Here is a 17687-nt window from a genome sequence, read left to right on the forward strand (position 1 = left end):
AATTCTTCCCACAGGAGGTGACACTGACATCTTAACCCCCCCCCCTCGAAAGACTTGCCAGGTCATGGGAGAGGACTAAGATGGAGGAGGCGGGAAGACTGGAAAGTGAGTGTCTGGAGGTGAGGGTTTTGTGAGCCATTCTAAGGAATTGTGACTGGTTGGCAGTGAAGATATTATCAAAACTTTTCATCAAAGCCGTGATGGAGTCGATTTTGTGTTTAAAGGATCGATCACACTAACTTAGAAAATGGAAAGTTGGAAGGGCCTATAGTTGGGAAGACCAGTAGAAGGCAGGTGCAAAACTCTGGGATGAGAAATGGGTAGGGACAAGATAGTGGTGGTGGCCATGTGTGGGGGTGGGGGGTGCGGGGGGTTGGACCAGAGAGGAAGAATTTGTTAGATAGTCAAGGTGGAGACGGACTGGGTTATGGGGAATGGGGAACAGAGAGGAGCCCAGACTGAGCTGAGGGTCTAGACTAGCCCTGGGATAGAAAAGGTCACCGTGCCAAAGAGGAAAGGAGTGTGGCACTCCGCACAGCCTGGGCAGACTCCCCTCCCAAAGGCCCTGACCAGGGAAGGTGAGCCAGCCCTGCTGCTTGATTCCTGGCTTCAGGGGAAGAGACTCGGCTCCTCCGGCAGCAGCTGGTGGGCTGAAATACCAGCCAGAACCCCAAGCTCATTTCCACAATTGAAGAGAAAAAACTGGCAATGAAGAAAACATCCCAAGCTGATCTCTGACCAGACAGGCCACATGTTGTGGGGACTGAGGTGCCACTTTGCCCCAGATACCGCACAAGCTTTCATTAATGTGTGCTTGTTCCCTCTCCAACTCATTTTATGTCTGATTGATTCTTTGCGACTAAACAGATGGCAGGTGCCTTTCACTGGCATTTCTTCCGTCACGGAATTTTTAGCAGACGAGGCAGGCGCTGCTCATATGACCACAGCTGACTCCCAGCCCCCAAAGCAAAGTGTAATGGACCCTGGCACGAAGAGTGCTGGCTCTGCTCTTTGTTCTAATTTCCTCGTGCACGCAGATGTTCCTCTCCCAGAGGGGTAAACTGAGGAAAGAACAGAAAATATCTTTTGTGATTATACAACGGTGTAGCTCACTCTGCAAGCATGGTGATGAGGGGATGGAGGACAGAGCGGAAGGTGCGGAAGAAGGAAGGAAAGAAGGGGAAAGAGAAAATATGCAAGCAAGAGAGGGAGGCTAGGAAAAAAAGGAAGAAAGAGGCCCTGGGTCTTATTACTTTCTATGCATCTCACTAGCTGCATGTACAGACTTGACCTCTCTGTAGCCTTGATTTTCCCATCTGTAAAATGGGAATAACAATGCCCATTTCCCAAGGTTGCTGTAAGAATTAAAAGAACCATATCCATTTTGATAAGTTCTGGTTCCCTTCCCTTTCCTGAGCCTTAGTATTTTCATCTGTTGAAGTGGCTAAGAATACCTACCTCTCAGTGTTGCTACGGGGCTCAGATGTACTATTGGACTCAGGCTCTTTGCAGATTCTGAGCAGTGGTATAAATGTCATCTTTGGGTATGACCCGACTTTCTGCTTCCTATTGCACCCCAAGCTGCCAGAGGCTGTTGGCTCATCCCCATTGATCCCCGCCTTCCCAGCAAACACCCAGTCATGATACCAACCCAGGCTCTGTTTTAAAGATGGGCTATGAAGAGCAAGTAGAACTTAATGTCTAGAAATTGTTTGGAGAGAGCTGTTTGCAAATCCCTTGTCATTTCTTTCAGACTCGATTTCAGAAATGAGAGGTTTCCTTGCCTCTTATGGACACCAACAATGCAAAGCAAATTCAGAATCCCTGGACGCCTGAGTAGCTCTAAAATTAGATTAAAAAACTATAATTGGTTGCTACAATGTTTATGTGTGCAAAAGGAGATGAGCGCCGAGGAGCTAGGAGCTGCTGCAGAGATTCTTAGAGGAATTTTATAGGCAGTGCCAGCACCTTGCATCTTGTAATTAATACTCTTCCCATCAATTTTGGAAATGCGTTTGGTTTTCTGGACTCCACTGTGAATAGAGAACTAATGTTTCTTTGAGTTCATCTTATGTGCTAAGCATACTGCCTTATTATTTTAACCTCAGAGCCTTCTTAAAAGGTGGGCTTAACCATTCTGGTTTTGCAGATTAAAAATATGATACTCAGAAGAGTTAGTTACCTTGCCCAAGGCTGTACCACTGGTGAGGTTTTGGAGCTATGGGATTACACACCTAGGGTTTTGTTCACTCTTGCCACTCACTAACCCACATGCCCGCCTTTTACCTCCTGCCTCAGCTCCTTCAGGCTGCTGTTACAAAATACTACAGACTGCAGGCTTATAAACAGCTCACATGGTTCTCACAGTTCTGGAGGCTGGAAGTCCAAAATCAAGACACTGGCACATTCAGTGTCTAGTGAGACATGCAGAGAGGGTTCTCACTAGGCAAAACTTATGGTAAATACTGGTATACAGGATGTGGTTGAAGTCAAGAGACCACATGGTGTCCATTCTGAATCTCCCGGATCTCTGCTTGTGTCCCCTACTCTGCCTTCCCACGCCAGTGTGGATCTCACTGCTGCAAAAATGAGAAAGACCCCTCACCCCCAGCACCAAAGGAATGAAGAAAATCTGGGCAGTTGCCTGTTGGTACTTCCTGGGGACACCTGAGCTTCGTCGCTCAGGAGGAGATGGCCAGTCTTCTTCTTACAGAGAAGGTCCTGGCTCTGGGTTCCCAACCATCTTAGCAGATCTACAAGGACAGAATGGCCAGCAGCTGAACTTCATATAAGCATTGAGCTTTAACACTGGCCCTGCCAAGTCCCCTGAACATACCGGATAGGTGGCAGACTCCTCCTGGAGGTTGGAAGGGCTGGAGGGCCACTGAGAATCTTTTTCCCTATGAAGGCTGGTGAGGGGAGGAAGAGCATCTCCTCTCCCCACAAAAAGTGTAAGTCAGTGAGCATTTATTGAGCACCATCTGTGTGCTCAGCTCTATAGCAGGTGTCATGGGAGAACCCAGGGAAAAACAGCCTTGAACGATGAACAAGACATTCCCCCAAGAGAGAGCACAGAAGGAGAAGTAAAGGGCACATGCCTGAGTGTTGCCCGTGGAGGGCAGAGGGGCTCTGGGGGGAGCCCAGAGCAGCCCTCCTGGTCCTGCACATCACCATGGAGGACCATGGAGGTCGTAGACTATGTGCATGGCAGTGGAGGGCCACAGAAGAGTCTGAGGCTCCTGCTGAGTGGCTCTCAACATCCTCTTTGCCAGCTTTGCTTCTGCCTCACACTTTGAAACAAAGCATTCACATTCCTGGGGGCTGCCTCACAGTATTGAGAGGCATAAGCCTAGAAATTGGCCCCTTTTCTCCAGGGACTGTCTGACAAAAGCGTTCCTCCTTCATTTGCCTCCCGGGTGCCCCAGAATAATGGTGTGCTATTCCAGGAATGTTTTTCCAGCCTGTTTGGGGGGAAGTTTCCTATCTGCCCAGAGCCCTCTGGGAACCCACTGCTGCACAGACCTTCTGTTCTTATCTAGAACTCCTGCAGAGATTTCCTGTCAAGGTGATCTATAAAACCAAAACTGTGCAAGTATTTTTTTTTTTTAAAGGAAATATAAAACCTTCAACAATAAAAGCTGGGGCTGTGGGGAGAGTGAATTTCCAGCCTTTGTGATGCGTAAGCATGCAAAGGGATTTGCCAGTCTTAGTTCCCCAGCCCCACCCTTGCAAATGTCTTACCTCCTGGCTGTCCTGACGCCATGCACTCCTTCTCTCCTGCTCATTTGACTACATTTCCTAAATTCCTTTTGCTGCTTTCTCTCCTTCCAGCCCATCAATTTCTATAGCTTTATCTGTGGTGCCTTTACTTCTTATTCACCTTGGGCAAGCTCCTCCATTCTCAGATCTTCAGCCAGCACCTGTTCACTCCAGACCCAGAGTTCCACAAACACCCCTCCAACTGCCTCGCTCTCTGCACGTCTCTAGAAGGATGATCCACAAACACTAGAAATTCAACTTGTCCCAAATCAAATTCATCATCCTTACACTCTGTGGTCCAGCTTCTCTTCCTATATTGACCAGTTCAGATGGTAAAAACATGAGTGTCACCTTTAATGACATCACTCTTCCACACACCTCCACACACATACAGAAAACACGTACTAAGATTAACGCTGTGTCTTTCCCTGAACCTCCCAGTTATCCATGCTGCTACCTATGTCCTTCCCTTGGTAACTTGGGCCCCAACTATCTAAACTTCTGCCAAATTCTTTCACTCCATCCTTCACCTCCCACCGTGGTTATCCTTCAGATACACAGATATGACTGTGTCCTTCCTGATAAAACATTTGGGATATCTGTGTATCACCTCCATGTGGAACTTTCTACACAGCATGTATGAGAGCCCGGCACTCCCCAGCCCCACAGCCTCACCACCTGGGTTAGTGGAAGTTCTAAACATGCGGATCACTCTTACTCTTCTGCTCCTTGCTTTTCCTTCCCTAAAACCCTCTCTTCGACCTCCAAGTCCTGACCAAAATGGCACCCCTTTTGTGAAGCCTCCCTTGATTCCTTTTCCTGTTTTCTAAATGATGGTTGCTCAAACCCCTTTATAGATCATAGCATATTCTCCAATAGTTCATAGTGTATATGTCCATATTCTCCTCTAGATTATGATCTCCTAGAGGATGGGGAAGATGTGTCCTGGTGCCTACCACTGTATCTGGGAAGAAGATTATTGAATGAATAAGTAAATGACACCACAGAATCCCCAAAAAGATGACATAGGAGCACACACGGGAGGTCTGTCACTCATCAATGGCACAGTGGACTTTAAATCCTAGCTCTAACATTAACCAACTCAGTGACCTCTGGGAAGTTGCTTTTCTCTGAACCTTAAATCTTCACCTGAAAAAAGAGAACTCAAGAGACTTCATAAGTCTGTAGCAAGGAATAGAAATCAGCTATTATATAAAGTGCTTAGCATTGGGTCTAGCACATTGGGTTTAGCACAGAGCTCTGTGTATTACTGACACTAATGTCATTAATAATAAACATGGGGAAATCCAGGCAGAAGCATAGTAAGGCATTGTTAGAAGTTGGGTCTAACTTCATTCACCAAGTGTATGTTGGTTGAGCATCGACTGCTGGAAGATGCTGAAGCCAAATGAATGGACTTCATTGTAGAGATGGAGGAGCCACAGGTACCCTTCAATGTGTAACAGCTGGCTGGCGAAAGAAAGGCAGAGAAGTGAGACACAAATGGCTGTACAGAGAACAGAGAATGAGGGATGAACTCCTAAGGAGAAGAAATATACCTGCTGAGAGATTGGTTGGTAAGGAGAGGAAGCAGTCAAAGATGCCTCCAGAGATGGGCTTTGAAATCACCAAGCTGCTGGAAACAACCTGACACCTAACAGAAATGTCCATAGACAGGGGCTACCATGGAACAGAGCTTTGGTGAGACCTTGAAGCTCAAGATGTGTACTTGGGAGTGATGTTGAAGCCTTGGGCAAGGATGAGTTCTCCTTACCTACAACTCAAATTACACCCTTACCCATCTCAAATGGCACATGGTATATTCCCTGCAAATCTTGGTAATCACTAACCAAACTGAGCAACTTGAAACAGGTGCCAAGTTCAGATCATGGCATCAGAGTAGATGAAGAGGTTAAGTGTTTCATAAAAGCTCCCTCAAAGGAGAAAGGGCATGATGTGGGTCCCTCGCACAGTGGGGATATTGAGATAAAATTCCAGTGGTATGTTGCCTTCGCAGAGTTGCCTAGTGAGAAAGATAATGATATAGGAAGCAAAAAAGAAAGGCAGGGCTGGACAGGAAGAATAAATAAAGCCAAATTTGATGGTCATTTCAAAGTTTCTTGATGGAATATTCTAGGGATGGATATAATTAAGAAAAGGTCTCCTGCTGATTTTTCTTGAACAAACAGAGATTTAGAGAATTATTGGGTTCCAGGGGTGGGGAAGGGCAGTCATGAATGATGCCATGTGACCCAACATTCTGGGTTTCCCTGCAGGGTGATGCCAATGGCCATCCAGTTTTCCATCCTGATTATGCTGCACTCGGCTCTCGTCCTCATCACCACGGCAGAGGATTATAAGTGTTTGCCCCTCGTCCTCCGGAAAACTTGCTGTTGGATTAATGAGACCTATTTGGCCCGGAACGTCATCATCTTTGCATCCATCTTGATTAACTTCCTGGGTGCCATCTTGAATATCGTAAGCATTCCAAACCCAACCCTCTGGCTTCTCATGTGCAGGCAAGAATGAAGGGTTTATGGAGCCTGTAGCTTCTTGCATTGCCTTTCTTGGTACCACTTACCTTCAAGTGCCTGGTGCAGCCCCAAGCTTAGGGACATAGAACAGAAATGCAGCTACTGTCAGAGCTGTGCATTTTACTAGTGGCAAATTATCACTTCCCAGTGGGGGAGATTATCTGTTCCAAGGGAGCATAAACGTCCTAAATTTCTGTATTGTCAGTGGCCAACCAATTATAATCGTGAATCAGAGTTCCCTTCAAGTACCTACCTGCTATGTGCCATGCACTGAAGGAGAAGCTGTACTCATTTTTCTTATTAAATCCTCACATAAACCCCGTGAGGTAAGTCTCCTTATCCCCACTTTATGGCTAAGGAAACTGAGGCTCAGAGACATGAAATAACTTGCTAATAAGATCTGTCTGACTCCACGACTCATGCTCATCCTCAAATGCTAAATTTTATCTCTGGAAGTGGGGGTAGGGGGTGGAAATAAAAGAACCATCATTTCTTGAGCACCTACTATGTGCTACAGGTAGGTATTACCATTCCCATGCAATGGGTAAGGGAAATGTGCTTCAGGAGGCTTGAGATCTTGCCTATGACCTTCTAAGAGTTCACGTTGGATGTGAAACATTGAATTCAGATGACTCTCCAGCTGCCATATTTATCATTGTTTTTAATTTGGTGATCCATGTTTTAATGATTTCATTTTCTCTCTAAAATGGTAACATGATAGCGACAGCATTTTCTGTGTACATACAAACAGTTTGTGTTGTCCATGGCTTAGTTACTCTAGATTCTAAGAGTGATCTGTCTCCTTCCAGGTTTTGAACTTGGCATGTTGAGAGAAGCTAGTGGAGGCATCCGTCTTGCGGTTGAACCCATCAGTGTGCCCTTGGGGCCTGAGGGAGGGTCTCCATGTGTTCAGGGACTCAAACTCGTCAGCTTGTCAGTTGTCAGTCTGTGAGTTGGAGGCTTATACTGCCTGAAATTTGTTGTCCAGAATGGCCCAGTAATCACTAAGAGCTATGTTGCCCAAACTCTGTGGTTGGCCTTGTAGGAAAGGATTCTATGGGATAAAGAAAAAGGAAAATCCTAACCTAACTTAAGTCACCATCTAATGAATATTTTATAGATTATTGCAATTGAAATTGAAATGGAAGTGCTTAGGAACATTGATCATGGCCAACGGAGGCGTAGCCAGGATCTCAAGTCTTGACGAATCAGGTATTTCTGGGGTGCAGGATTTGGAAATAAATTCAGTGACTCGAGGTCAAGGTTACATCTGGGCCATCCATGCCATGGTGGTGCAGCAGGAAGTTCAGAGGCTTTGGAGTCAGATAGACCTGCCATCAAATCTCAGCTATACCGCTTACGAGCTAGGTGATCCTAGACAAGTTACTTTACTTCTCAGAGTTTCATATATTTTTATTGTAAAATGGGGATAAAATAGTAGCTACATCACAAGGTGGTTGTGAGGCTTTTTTGTCCAAAGTGTCTGGCACAGAGGAGGCATTCAGCCAATGGTAGCTACTCTTTCCTGAGCACCGCAAAATCTGCAGCAGTTTCTGGCCTAGGGAATGCCCTCCCGCCCCTTGTCCCATGCTAAGAGTCTTTCTGGAGAACCTGCCCCCCTAAGATCCCTGGAATCCTCCCAGCTGTTGATGAGAGACAGGCTGCATACCCCAGACCTTTCCTCCTGCCATCTGGCTCTCTTCAGAGCCCCACAGGCACTCTCCACTGGCCCTCTGTGACAGTGCAAGCAGAACTGTCTTAACCTGGCCTCCGGGCTGGCTTGCAAAAGCTTTTTCTGAGCCAGTACCTTCTTTAAAATGGAAGAGGAGATCCCAGCTGGCCCCTCCATTCTGGAATGAAGCCCCCTGTAGGGCCTGGTCTGCCCAGGTTTCTGCCTAGGCTCAGCAGTGAAGAAGGCACACTGCTTTGTTCCCAGCACTCACACTGACTTTGTTGTTCCTGTGTTTTGTTTTGTTTTGTTTTGTTTTGTTTTTTGCTGTTGTTGTTGTTTTTCTTCTTCTTCTTTTTTTTTTTAATCCGCAGCTGTGGTGTGATTTTGACAAGTCGATACCCTTGAAGAACCTGACTTTCAATTCCTCAGCTGTGTTTACAGATATCTGCTCCTACCCAGAGGTATTTATTCTCGAGCTCCCCTTGGCAAGACTTGGGCTTAGGTACCTCGGCCAGCTCCACACAAGCATAACTGCCTGAAGGGTCTCAGAAAGCGTTCCAGAGGCCTGCTTTCTTCTTCTGTCTCCTCCTCCTCCTCCTGCTGCTGCTGCTGCTCCTCCTTCCCCTTCTCTGCCTTTCCCTTTCTCCCCTGCCTCTTTCCTGCCCTTACCTCCAGCCTTTCCTGATTCTCCCTTCTTCTTCCTCTTCCTCTCTTCCTTCTTCCCCTGTACCTCTATCCATGTTCCTCGCCCCTTCCCCCCTCCCCCATTCATTTCCCATTCTCATCTCGAAATCCTAGAGCAGAATGTGCTGTTGTTCCCAGTCTAGGGCAGAGTTACGGCTCAAATGCCTTTGGCTGCATTCAAGAAGGAGGGAAGGAAGGAAGAGAGGTAGGGGGAAAGGAGGAAAGAAAGGTGGGAAGGGGGAGGGAGAGGAGAAGTAAAGACGGAAGGAAGGAAGGAAGGGGGAAGGGGGGAGGAAGAGAAGGAAGAAAGGAGGGGAGGGAGGAAAAGAGGAAAGGGGTGGGAGAGATAGACAGAAAAAAGCTAAAACGTCACAAACGCAGAAAACCACAACTAAATGTGAAACAAAGCACAGCACCACAGGGTCAGGAGGTGTCTCAGCAGATAACCACCATCATTATGTAAGTCTCACGCTCCCTTGGCCACAGAACCAGAGCTTTGCCCTGGGCCTTGGGGTCAGCCTATGGTACTAAGCAAAGGACAGTCTTGGGCTGTGTTAGCTGTAGCCCAGAACTTGACATTCAGGGGCAGAAATTCGGGGTCAGGAGAGAGGACAGACCCCAGCCAACCTCGCACCCCGGGGACCCAGGTCGACCCTTGTTCTCTAAGATTCCTCCACCACCTGGGTGAAGGAAAGGCTCTGTGTTGTCTCACCTAGACTCCAGAATCAGTGTGAGAAATGTTCTGACAAGGAGAGAAAGCCTCCTGCCCCGTACAAGGTGTAGAGCCCCTATTTGGTACACATGGTATCATTCAATACTCCAGAGGGTTATCATCGCCAATCCCTAGATCATGCAACAGAGGCCCAGAGAGTAACTTGCTCAGTGCCACTCCGCACCACTCCTGCCTGCCTGCCATCCGCCCTCACTTTTTTCCTTCCTTCTTTCTTTCTGTCCTTCTCTTCCTAATTCAGTGGTCAAGACTTGGAACTGCAATTCAAACCCTATCTGGCTTGTTCTTGATCTTGTGCTTCTGCATCCAGGCTCAGTCCTCCATTCCTAGGGAGGAACTAAGCTTTTCTTAAGGAAGTCCAGGGCAAGATGGAACTATCTATTGTTGGGGGACCTCCTCCCACCAAGGACTGAGAGAGCACAGACTTTGTGGACTCTGTGGGACACCAGCTCCCTGAGAATGTCTCAGGTTGGAGGGCATGAAGAGTGTCCCAAGAGGCAGTGAGCTGGCCACCTATCAACTATGGAGAGCTAGGTAAAGCTGGGTTTCAATCCGGGCTGAGCCCCTTTACCTGCTAGCAATGGAATCTTGAATCAGCTCTTCTTCTCCCTGAACCTGAGCTTCCTCATCTGTAAAGTAGAAAAAATAATATCTTCTTCACATGGCTTTTGTGGAGTTAGGGAATATCATATTGTCATGGTGCATACCTAGATGAGTTTGCTTATGTGTAGCTCCAGCATATCATCTGACATGGAGTTGGTGTTCGTGAGCTATTTGTCTGGACTTCCACATCACTCTAGAACAGTACATACCCTTGACTCCAAATCTAAACTCCCAAACTCAGGACCACAGCGTTCATGGGTTTGCCAGTCCTAAGAAAGTGGCTTTTTGATCACATAACATCATCTCTGTGCCTCAGTTTCCTTATCTATAAAACAAGAAGGAAAGTAGTACTTTCCTCAAGGGTAGTTATGAGGATTAAATGCATTAATCCATGTAAAGTGTCCAGAGTAGCATCTAGCACAAAGTATCTTCTCGTTAAATGTCAGCCAGGATGTATTTATGATTTCCTATAAGAAGGTTTTGAGCCTGCACCACTGATACACATTTATCTCTAAGTTACATTCCTCTATCACTGTGCTAATGTATTGTGTACATTGTGGAACATATTCAAAACATAGAAATGTTTAAAAATGAGATAAATTAAATAAGATTTTCAATACTTTCCTCCCACAACTGAAGGATCATCTTGCTCAGGGGTGAGCAAACTGTGGCCTCCAGCCAAATTCTACCTGCCACCTGTTTTGTAAGTAAAGTTTTATTGGAGCTTAGCCACACCCACTTAGTACCAATTGTCTATAGCTACTTTTGGGGGGTGAAGATTTATTTTTTTAATTAGAGAGAGAGGAAGAGAGCACACATGAACATGGGGAGGGGCAGAAGGAGAGGGAAAAAGAGTCCTCAACTAGATTCCACACTGAGCATGGAGCATAATGGGAGCTCAATCCCAGGACCCCAAGATCATGACCTGAGCCGAAATCAAGAATTGGCCACTCAACTGACTGAACCCCCCCAGGTGCCCCATCTGTGGCTACTTTGATAGTACAGTTGGCAGAGTTGAGTAGCTGCGAGAGGTGGTTTGGAGCCCACTGAGCCAAAATATTTACTAGCTGACCCTTTATAGAGTTTGCCAACTTTTGGCAATCCCCCCAGATGCAGGAATCCCACTGGCCACATTGATGGGAATCTGAACTCTTTCCATCACCATCTACCACCAACAGCCTGATTTGAAGGACCAGTTGCCATCTTGATATACGTGCCTCCCTACCTAGAGATTTGTCCACCGAACGAGAAGGAATTAGTTATTAAGACCTTGTAAAAGACTTAATTCACACACAATGCCTCCCAGCACTCACACATGTATGACCCCAAATCCCTTCCTCTCTCTGAGCTTTGGCTTTCTCATCTGTGTACCTGACCTTTCTACCTCACCCCATGAGAAACAGGACTCAGTCCGAAAGCCTGTGACATAATATCATATAAACATGGATGATTTGGTGTAAGCATAAGAGGCTGTTTTAAGGGGGCGCCTGGGTGGCTCAGTGGGTTAAGCCGCTGCCTTCGACTCAGGTCAGGATCTCATGGTCCTGGGATCGAGTCCCACATCGGGCTCTCAGCTCAGCAGGGAGCCTGCTTCCCTCTCCCTCTCTCTCTGCCTGCCTCTCTAACTACTTGTGATCTCTGTCAAATAAATAAATAAAACCTTTAAAAAAATACCTTCTTTAAAAAAAAAAGAGGCTATTTTAATATATGGTATCGAGTATAATTTAGTCTTGGACTGGAGCTTGCCTATTACTCAAAATGGATGAAAATACAGTAAATGACAGTGAAGAACGCCGCATTCCAACTTTGATGTAAGAAATCATCTGGGTGGGGGAGAGACATGAGTTTGCAAAAATGAACGCAGATCACAGGCACAAACCCAGAGTGTCATTATCTCAAATACTTGCAAGGGGTTCTCAGCAGGCTCAGTAGGAAGACCTTCATTTTAGAGCTGAGCCCCTTTATTATGCGAGTCCCTATAGATGCGCTGGCACGTTTGAATAAGTAGTCAACTGTATTTGCAGGAGCAGTTAGAGCTTGCTAATGTTTTGAAGTGTCCCTGAAAGCTGATCTCCCATAGGGGTGTCATTATCTGTGTCTTTGCTCATTAAATATTAGCTTTTGTGATGAAGAAGAAAGGTGGGCGGTATGGAAAGAGGAAGACAAGGTGGAGAAAAAGCAAGAAGGAGGCAGAAAGAAGAAGAAAAACAATTAAAAGAAAAGAGAATATGTGATCAAGGAAATAGGCATATTTTTTAAACTCCAAAAGTGACGATAAAAACTAGTGCCTTCAGTTCTCTGGTGAATTCCTCGGGTGGGAGTCTGAACCCCGAGTGGTTTTGGAGGAAACTTTATTGAGGGTGGTCAGAAATCCCCAGCTGCTACTCAGGATAAAATTAGGTTTTCCCATGTTCCCACAGCAATAGCCCCACCCAAACATTCAAATGAAGAAGGAGTATCAGTTGGCTTTGCAGGAAATTCAGAATTTTTTCCAGTTGAACAGAGGGCTGTTGCAGGAGCTCATTTTGTTTCTGCACAGAACCAATTAGCTGTTATGGTTAAATATATAAAGAATATTGATTTGTTTTTTTCCAAATGATCATCAGTTTTTGGAATTGCCTTTGCCCACAAAGAGCCCAAAAGCCATACAGGCAAAGAATGATCCAAAAACCAACACACTCCACCACGCTGAAGCTTAGGTTTCAGGTCTTCAAGGACATTAACAGAACGTGAGAAACAGAACAGGTGTGGGTGATAGAGGCTGTGAGTGAGCAAGGAGGACTCTTCTGCCATTTACTTGCTTTGTAGCCTTGAACAAGTCACTAAACTTCTCTGAGCCTTGGTTTTTTCAGCTGTATAATGGGACTATTTGTTGTTATTGTTGTTTTGTTTTGTTGATTGGAGCCTAACGTGGGGCTTGAACCTATGACCTTGAGATCAAGATCTAAATTGAGATTAAGAGTCAGTTGCTTAACTGAGCCACCCACTCACTCTTATAATGGGATTATTAATAATACCTATCTCATAAGATTGTTGAGATGACAAAGAGAGATGACGTCAATAAAACATTCATTAAATATTAGTTTCTTTCTTGAAGCCTTTGGTAACTAGGGCAAAATAGTGCTTGCCCAAGTGGAGATCTGAATTTAAGGAAGATAGGGACTTTACAAATTTCTTAAATGCACAAGATCCTCTGCTCCAAACATGAGATTATCTACATGATCATGTGTCCAGACTAAAAACTTGGACAGGCCATATTTTCATAGCCTGTTTCCCTTTCATAATCTTGCTCTTCTGGCCTCACCAGTTGTTTCCAAGATGGTGACCACCTTGCATTGCATCATTCAAAGAAAGCCAGATCCTTCAAGACCCTGTACTTATTGCCCATGCTGAGGGAGTAGTTTTGGAGGGCACACACTTAATTCCCACAGTGTCACCATGTTCCTCTCTGCTGGTCATTCTTAGCTGACAGCATATACTTCTTAGATACATGTTTCACAATGTCAAATTGCCATCCTCTGGAAGAACATTTAATTTCTGAAAGTCACTGAAATGCATGATCTGGCTGGACATCACTGTTCAGGAATCAATCACAGACTGCATCTTTGATGTTTTTCAAAAATGGACTCTGATGATGATTTACAAAGATCTGAGCTCAGTCATCAAAGAAGCACAGCCAAGACAAGGACATAATCTTGCAAGTGACTGTGTTGAATTGTCTAATAAGCACCACCAAGATAAGCATGATCCTACTTTTAAAAATATTGTGTTGTAATGCCTTTCCATAAGATATAGATACTGTGTAGGTTTTTTTTTTTTTCCCACTATGTTTTGCTTCACAGATTTCCTGGCATAGCCATTATTTGTACAAATCATTAATACAGGTATGTCTTTCCAGGAAGGATTATGAGGTTAGAGTATCAACTGTGAATGTAGTTGCTTTTAGGAAATATCTAGAATAATTTATCACCCCTCAACCCAAGTCAGATATAAACATCACATCTACTTGAGGACTTTAAATGCAGTTTCGACAGATCTAAGTTAACAACTATAATAACCAAGAGAACATTCACCATTCTTCCCCTAGTATGGGGGGGATAAAAAGGCCAGTCATCAAAACGAGGATGTAGAAGAAGACAAAGCACAGTCAGATTGTAACAGAGCATCCAGCCTAAACAAAATGCCCCATCTCCCCTGCCTCATGCAGTCCAGTAAAGAGCGAGGAACGTCAGGTTATTCATCTCACCTGCACCCGTGGTGACCCCCGGGTCCTGACACTGTCACTTCTGGACCGTGTGGAAAGGGGAGGCTCAGGATGAAGCAGAGAAGCCTCTGTCTTTGGTCCATATGCACTTCACTGTGCTGATGGAACCAAGAGTTATCGTCGAAAATCGGGTTCTGTGTGAATCAGAAAGTTTGGATTCTTTCCCTGAAGGACCGTGACTTATGAAAATTGTCAGTCATCTTTCCTTTTTCTTCTGTGAGTTTATAATGCCATGGGATTTGGCAGCAACCAAAGGGGGGCTGACAGCCCAGCATGCATGACCTGTGTGGGGCTGAGTTCAAGTCCTTCTTCATGTTACCATGGTGTGATATTCTTCTGCTTCCTCCTCTTCCAGGAGAAGAATGTGCTCCTATTGCCAAGGCCATTTATGATATTTTGTGACAGTGTCCTGACCTTAGAACAGTGCCTTCCAGCCTGGCATGGTTCTTAGTCCCCAGTAGGTCCTCATTCAACAGTTGTAGAATTTGGGCAAAATACTTATTTCATGCAAACATAATCCTCAACTTTTGATCCTCTGAACCCTTTGTCATGGCAAGGGAGTCCAACTTTTTGTCAGTACAGACTTAGAAGATTTTGCTTTATTTGTCATTTCCCAAGTCAGTGTATTATCTGAAAATCTTGATTATTCAGAAACAGAAATGTGTTCTATATGCTTCCCTCTTCTGTAAAATAACTATAAACATAGTACCTGTCCTTGGATCATTTTAAGAGTAAAGTAAGTGGAAGCATATGAAGCCACTCATAAAGGACCTTATGCAGAATTCGTGCCCAGCAAATGTTTGGTTATGAGTACTACTTCCACCTCCCACCAACTTACCCCCCATGCACAGGTATCGCCACTCCCATTGATACCCTCACGCTACCGGGTGTTCATCTAGTGTGAGGACCTGGGCTGTCTCCCACCTCCACGTCCTCAGTGTCCGTCCCTCTTCTCCTACCCACATGTCAGCCTCACTACTGAAATGCCTCTCCCCTCTTTTTTCCTAACTTGGGCACCAAGGCGCTGGCACTCATTGGGGCAGTAAATCTTTTACTTTCCTGGTCAAAACTGCCATATCATGATTAGATCTCTTATTCCCTTAAAATGTCTGTGTTCTCTATTAAAAATTGCTAGAAACTGACCAGTCCCTACCATTTCTCATACATATCCTGGTGGGACGATGTTTCATCATTTAAAACCTAGGAAGAAGTAGAGAACCCCTTGATGATACAGGAGGCAGACTTCTCAGGAACAGAGGGACTCCCTGCAGAACAATACGTTGATCCCTGCCTCATTTGGTATTTGGTGTTATGATGAGATTAAAGGACTTTACAGATGGAAATTATCCACACCAAAGCCATGTCCTATGTGTCCATATTTTGCATTGTTATGATTATAGTGTATATAAAATTTTATATCCCGCTTTTTGGCATTAAGTTATCTTGAAAACATTTTCTATACATTGCCTTTGAAATGCTCCTCTGAAAATCTTTGTCTATGGAGATTTTTATTTTGGGGGGGCTACCTATTTTTTCACACTTTTCTCCTCATTGTCCTCTCGTACCCTCAACAATCCCTAATGAATGTTCTTATTTCTCTTTTCCCACAGCCCCTCAAACATGAGAGACTCTACACATTAGTCTCTGTATCTTCTGTCTTTACTTTTCATGTTCTTCTTGGACAATCTCACACTGTGGGGTCAGCTGAACCATGTCAAACATGTCTCCAGACCCATCTCTCTTTTGAGCCTCAGCCTCACACTTGTGGTTGCCCTCAGTTGTCCTTTCTGAATCATCCTCCATCCCTGAAGCTGAATGCATTCCTTTTCCCCATTCTCATTCTGTGGTTGGTTTTTTCTCTTAGTTAATAGATTAATCCCTGCTGGAATGCTTACCACCAGTCCTGACTCCTCCCTCCCCCATCTTCATGTAAAGTTACACATGTTTCTTGCCCCATCTATTGGGTTAGTCCCCAAACTTGTCGTTAAACCTTCAGCTTTTCTCCATGACTTACAACCCCTCCTGTACTTATTTACCCCACAGTTTATTCTTAGACCACTGACCTGTTGAATCCATTACAAACCTGAACCCCACCTGTGGCTCCTTGCAAAATAAAGTGCAGACTTCTCAGCAGCACATACAAGTTTTTGCAACGTGGCTTTGCCTCCTACCTCTGCCCTGCCACACCTGTGAAATCCTAATGCCCAGGACCCATTCAGGGGGCACTCTAGAAGCTGTGGGGCATCTGAGTTCCTTGGCTAACTTAAAAGAACACAGAGACTATTGGTTGTTTGAAAGAAATTTAGTCATTGTGTTGGGCCCAGCATCCTCCCAAGTTGTAGGAAACATGCAATTTATGTGTCCAGATGCAGCTGAAAGAGAGGTTTTTCAAAGTTATAATACTTCAGTTGTTTCCTGTTCCTCTCCATTCCCTGGTCTCACTCCCATTATTCATTCAAGCTAGAAAAGGGACAGAGAAAATTCTCCTGGTGTTATCTACCCAGGGTCCTTATGCTGCTGATTTCCTGTGGTTTACAGCATCACCATAAGGTTCATATTGCTGGCAGAGAATGTCCAACACATTGGTGTTGGTCTCTACATATTGGCTTTACATCTTAGACCACCAGGTGTGGTCCAGGCCATCTCTCACCTTGGAATTCCCATTGCCTAGCAACATGCTTTGATTGCAACAGCCACACAGCAAGTCCTTATCACACTTCTTAAACTTAACTGTTGTGACTTCATTAACTTTTGCTCAAGGGCATAATCATTTTGACAGCTTTAATTTAATACACAATTTGTAATTTGCATTGACAAAACCATGCACAACCCTTTATTATGATGCAGGTAACAATGAAACAAGATGCTTCAGGTCTACCCAACTCTCCTCTATCTGTTAAAATGATGGCTTCAGGGCATCAAGATGAGTTACCTGAAAATCTTGCCAAGGGAAGATCTTAAAGGAGAGTTGAAGAAAGCTCATCATCCATTTCAGACATGGACACAATTGGATTTACTAAGAAAGAAAGACAAAAGTGAAGGGTGTACCATACGCAGGGGTCTTTAGGGATAGGGACATAGCCTTATTCATTTCCAAGTCTACTACATGCACAATAAAGTCTTGTTCATGCTCAGTGAGGTCTCATCAAGGTGCTATCCACATTTGTTGATATTGCTGTTGAAAATGTACATTAATGAGTCAGTTTGACTTAGGAACTCAATAAACGTGTCTTCGATAGTCACTTGGAGATGTCTAGAAGTTCTTATGGTGTCCTCTGCCCATCCAGAAACTCTTTCTGTAATAAAAGAAAGGAAACCTCCAATTGCCACAAAAAGTCATGCATAAAAGGGCTGGAGTGGATGTTAGGGATTATCAAGCTCAATGTGCCCACTGCAGTCACACGTACGTGGACAGATTGCTTCCAAGGGTCCTAGGTGCCA

General features: G+C 44.9%; 1 protein-coding gene across 3 annotated transcripts in view; it reads left to right on the plus strand.

Moving 5' to 3' along the window:
• Positions 1 to 17687, plus strand: part of ADCY8 (adenylate cyclase 8) — a 225559-nt gene that overhangs the window by 168436 nt on the left and 39436 nt on the right. For 2 of the 3 annotated variants that reach the window (XM_059165609.1, XM_059165611.1), the window contains 2 exons: positions 6036 to 6237; positions 8337 to 8426. In XM_059165609.1, the coding sequence (XP_059021592.1) occupies positions 6036 to 6237; positions 8337 to 8426 (292 nt within the window). The remainder of the gene's footprint in view (positions 1 to 6035; positions 6238 to 8336; positions 8427 to 17687) is intronic. The other variant, XM_059165610.1, reaches the window with a different exon arrangement.

The sequence above is a fragment of the Mustela lutreola genome, chromosome 3 (genome assembly GCF_030435805.1).
Source record: "Mustela lutreola isolate mMusLut2 chromosome 3, mMusLut2.pri, whole genome shotgun sequence".
Taxonomy (NCBI): domain Eukaryota; kingdom Metazoa; phylum Chordata; class Mammalia; order Carnivora; family Mustelidae; genus Mustela; species Mustela lutreola.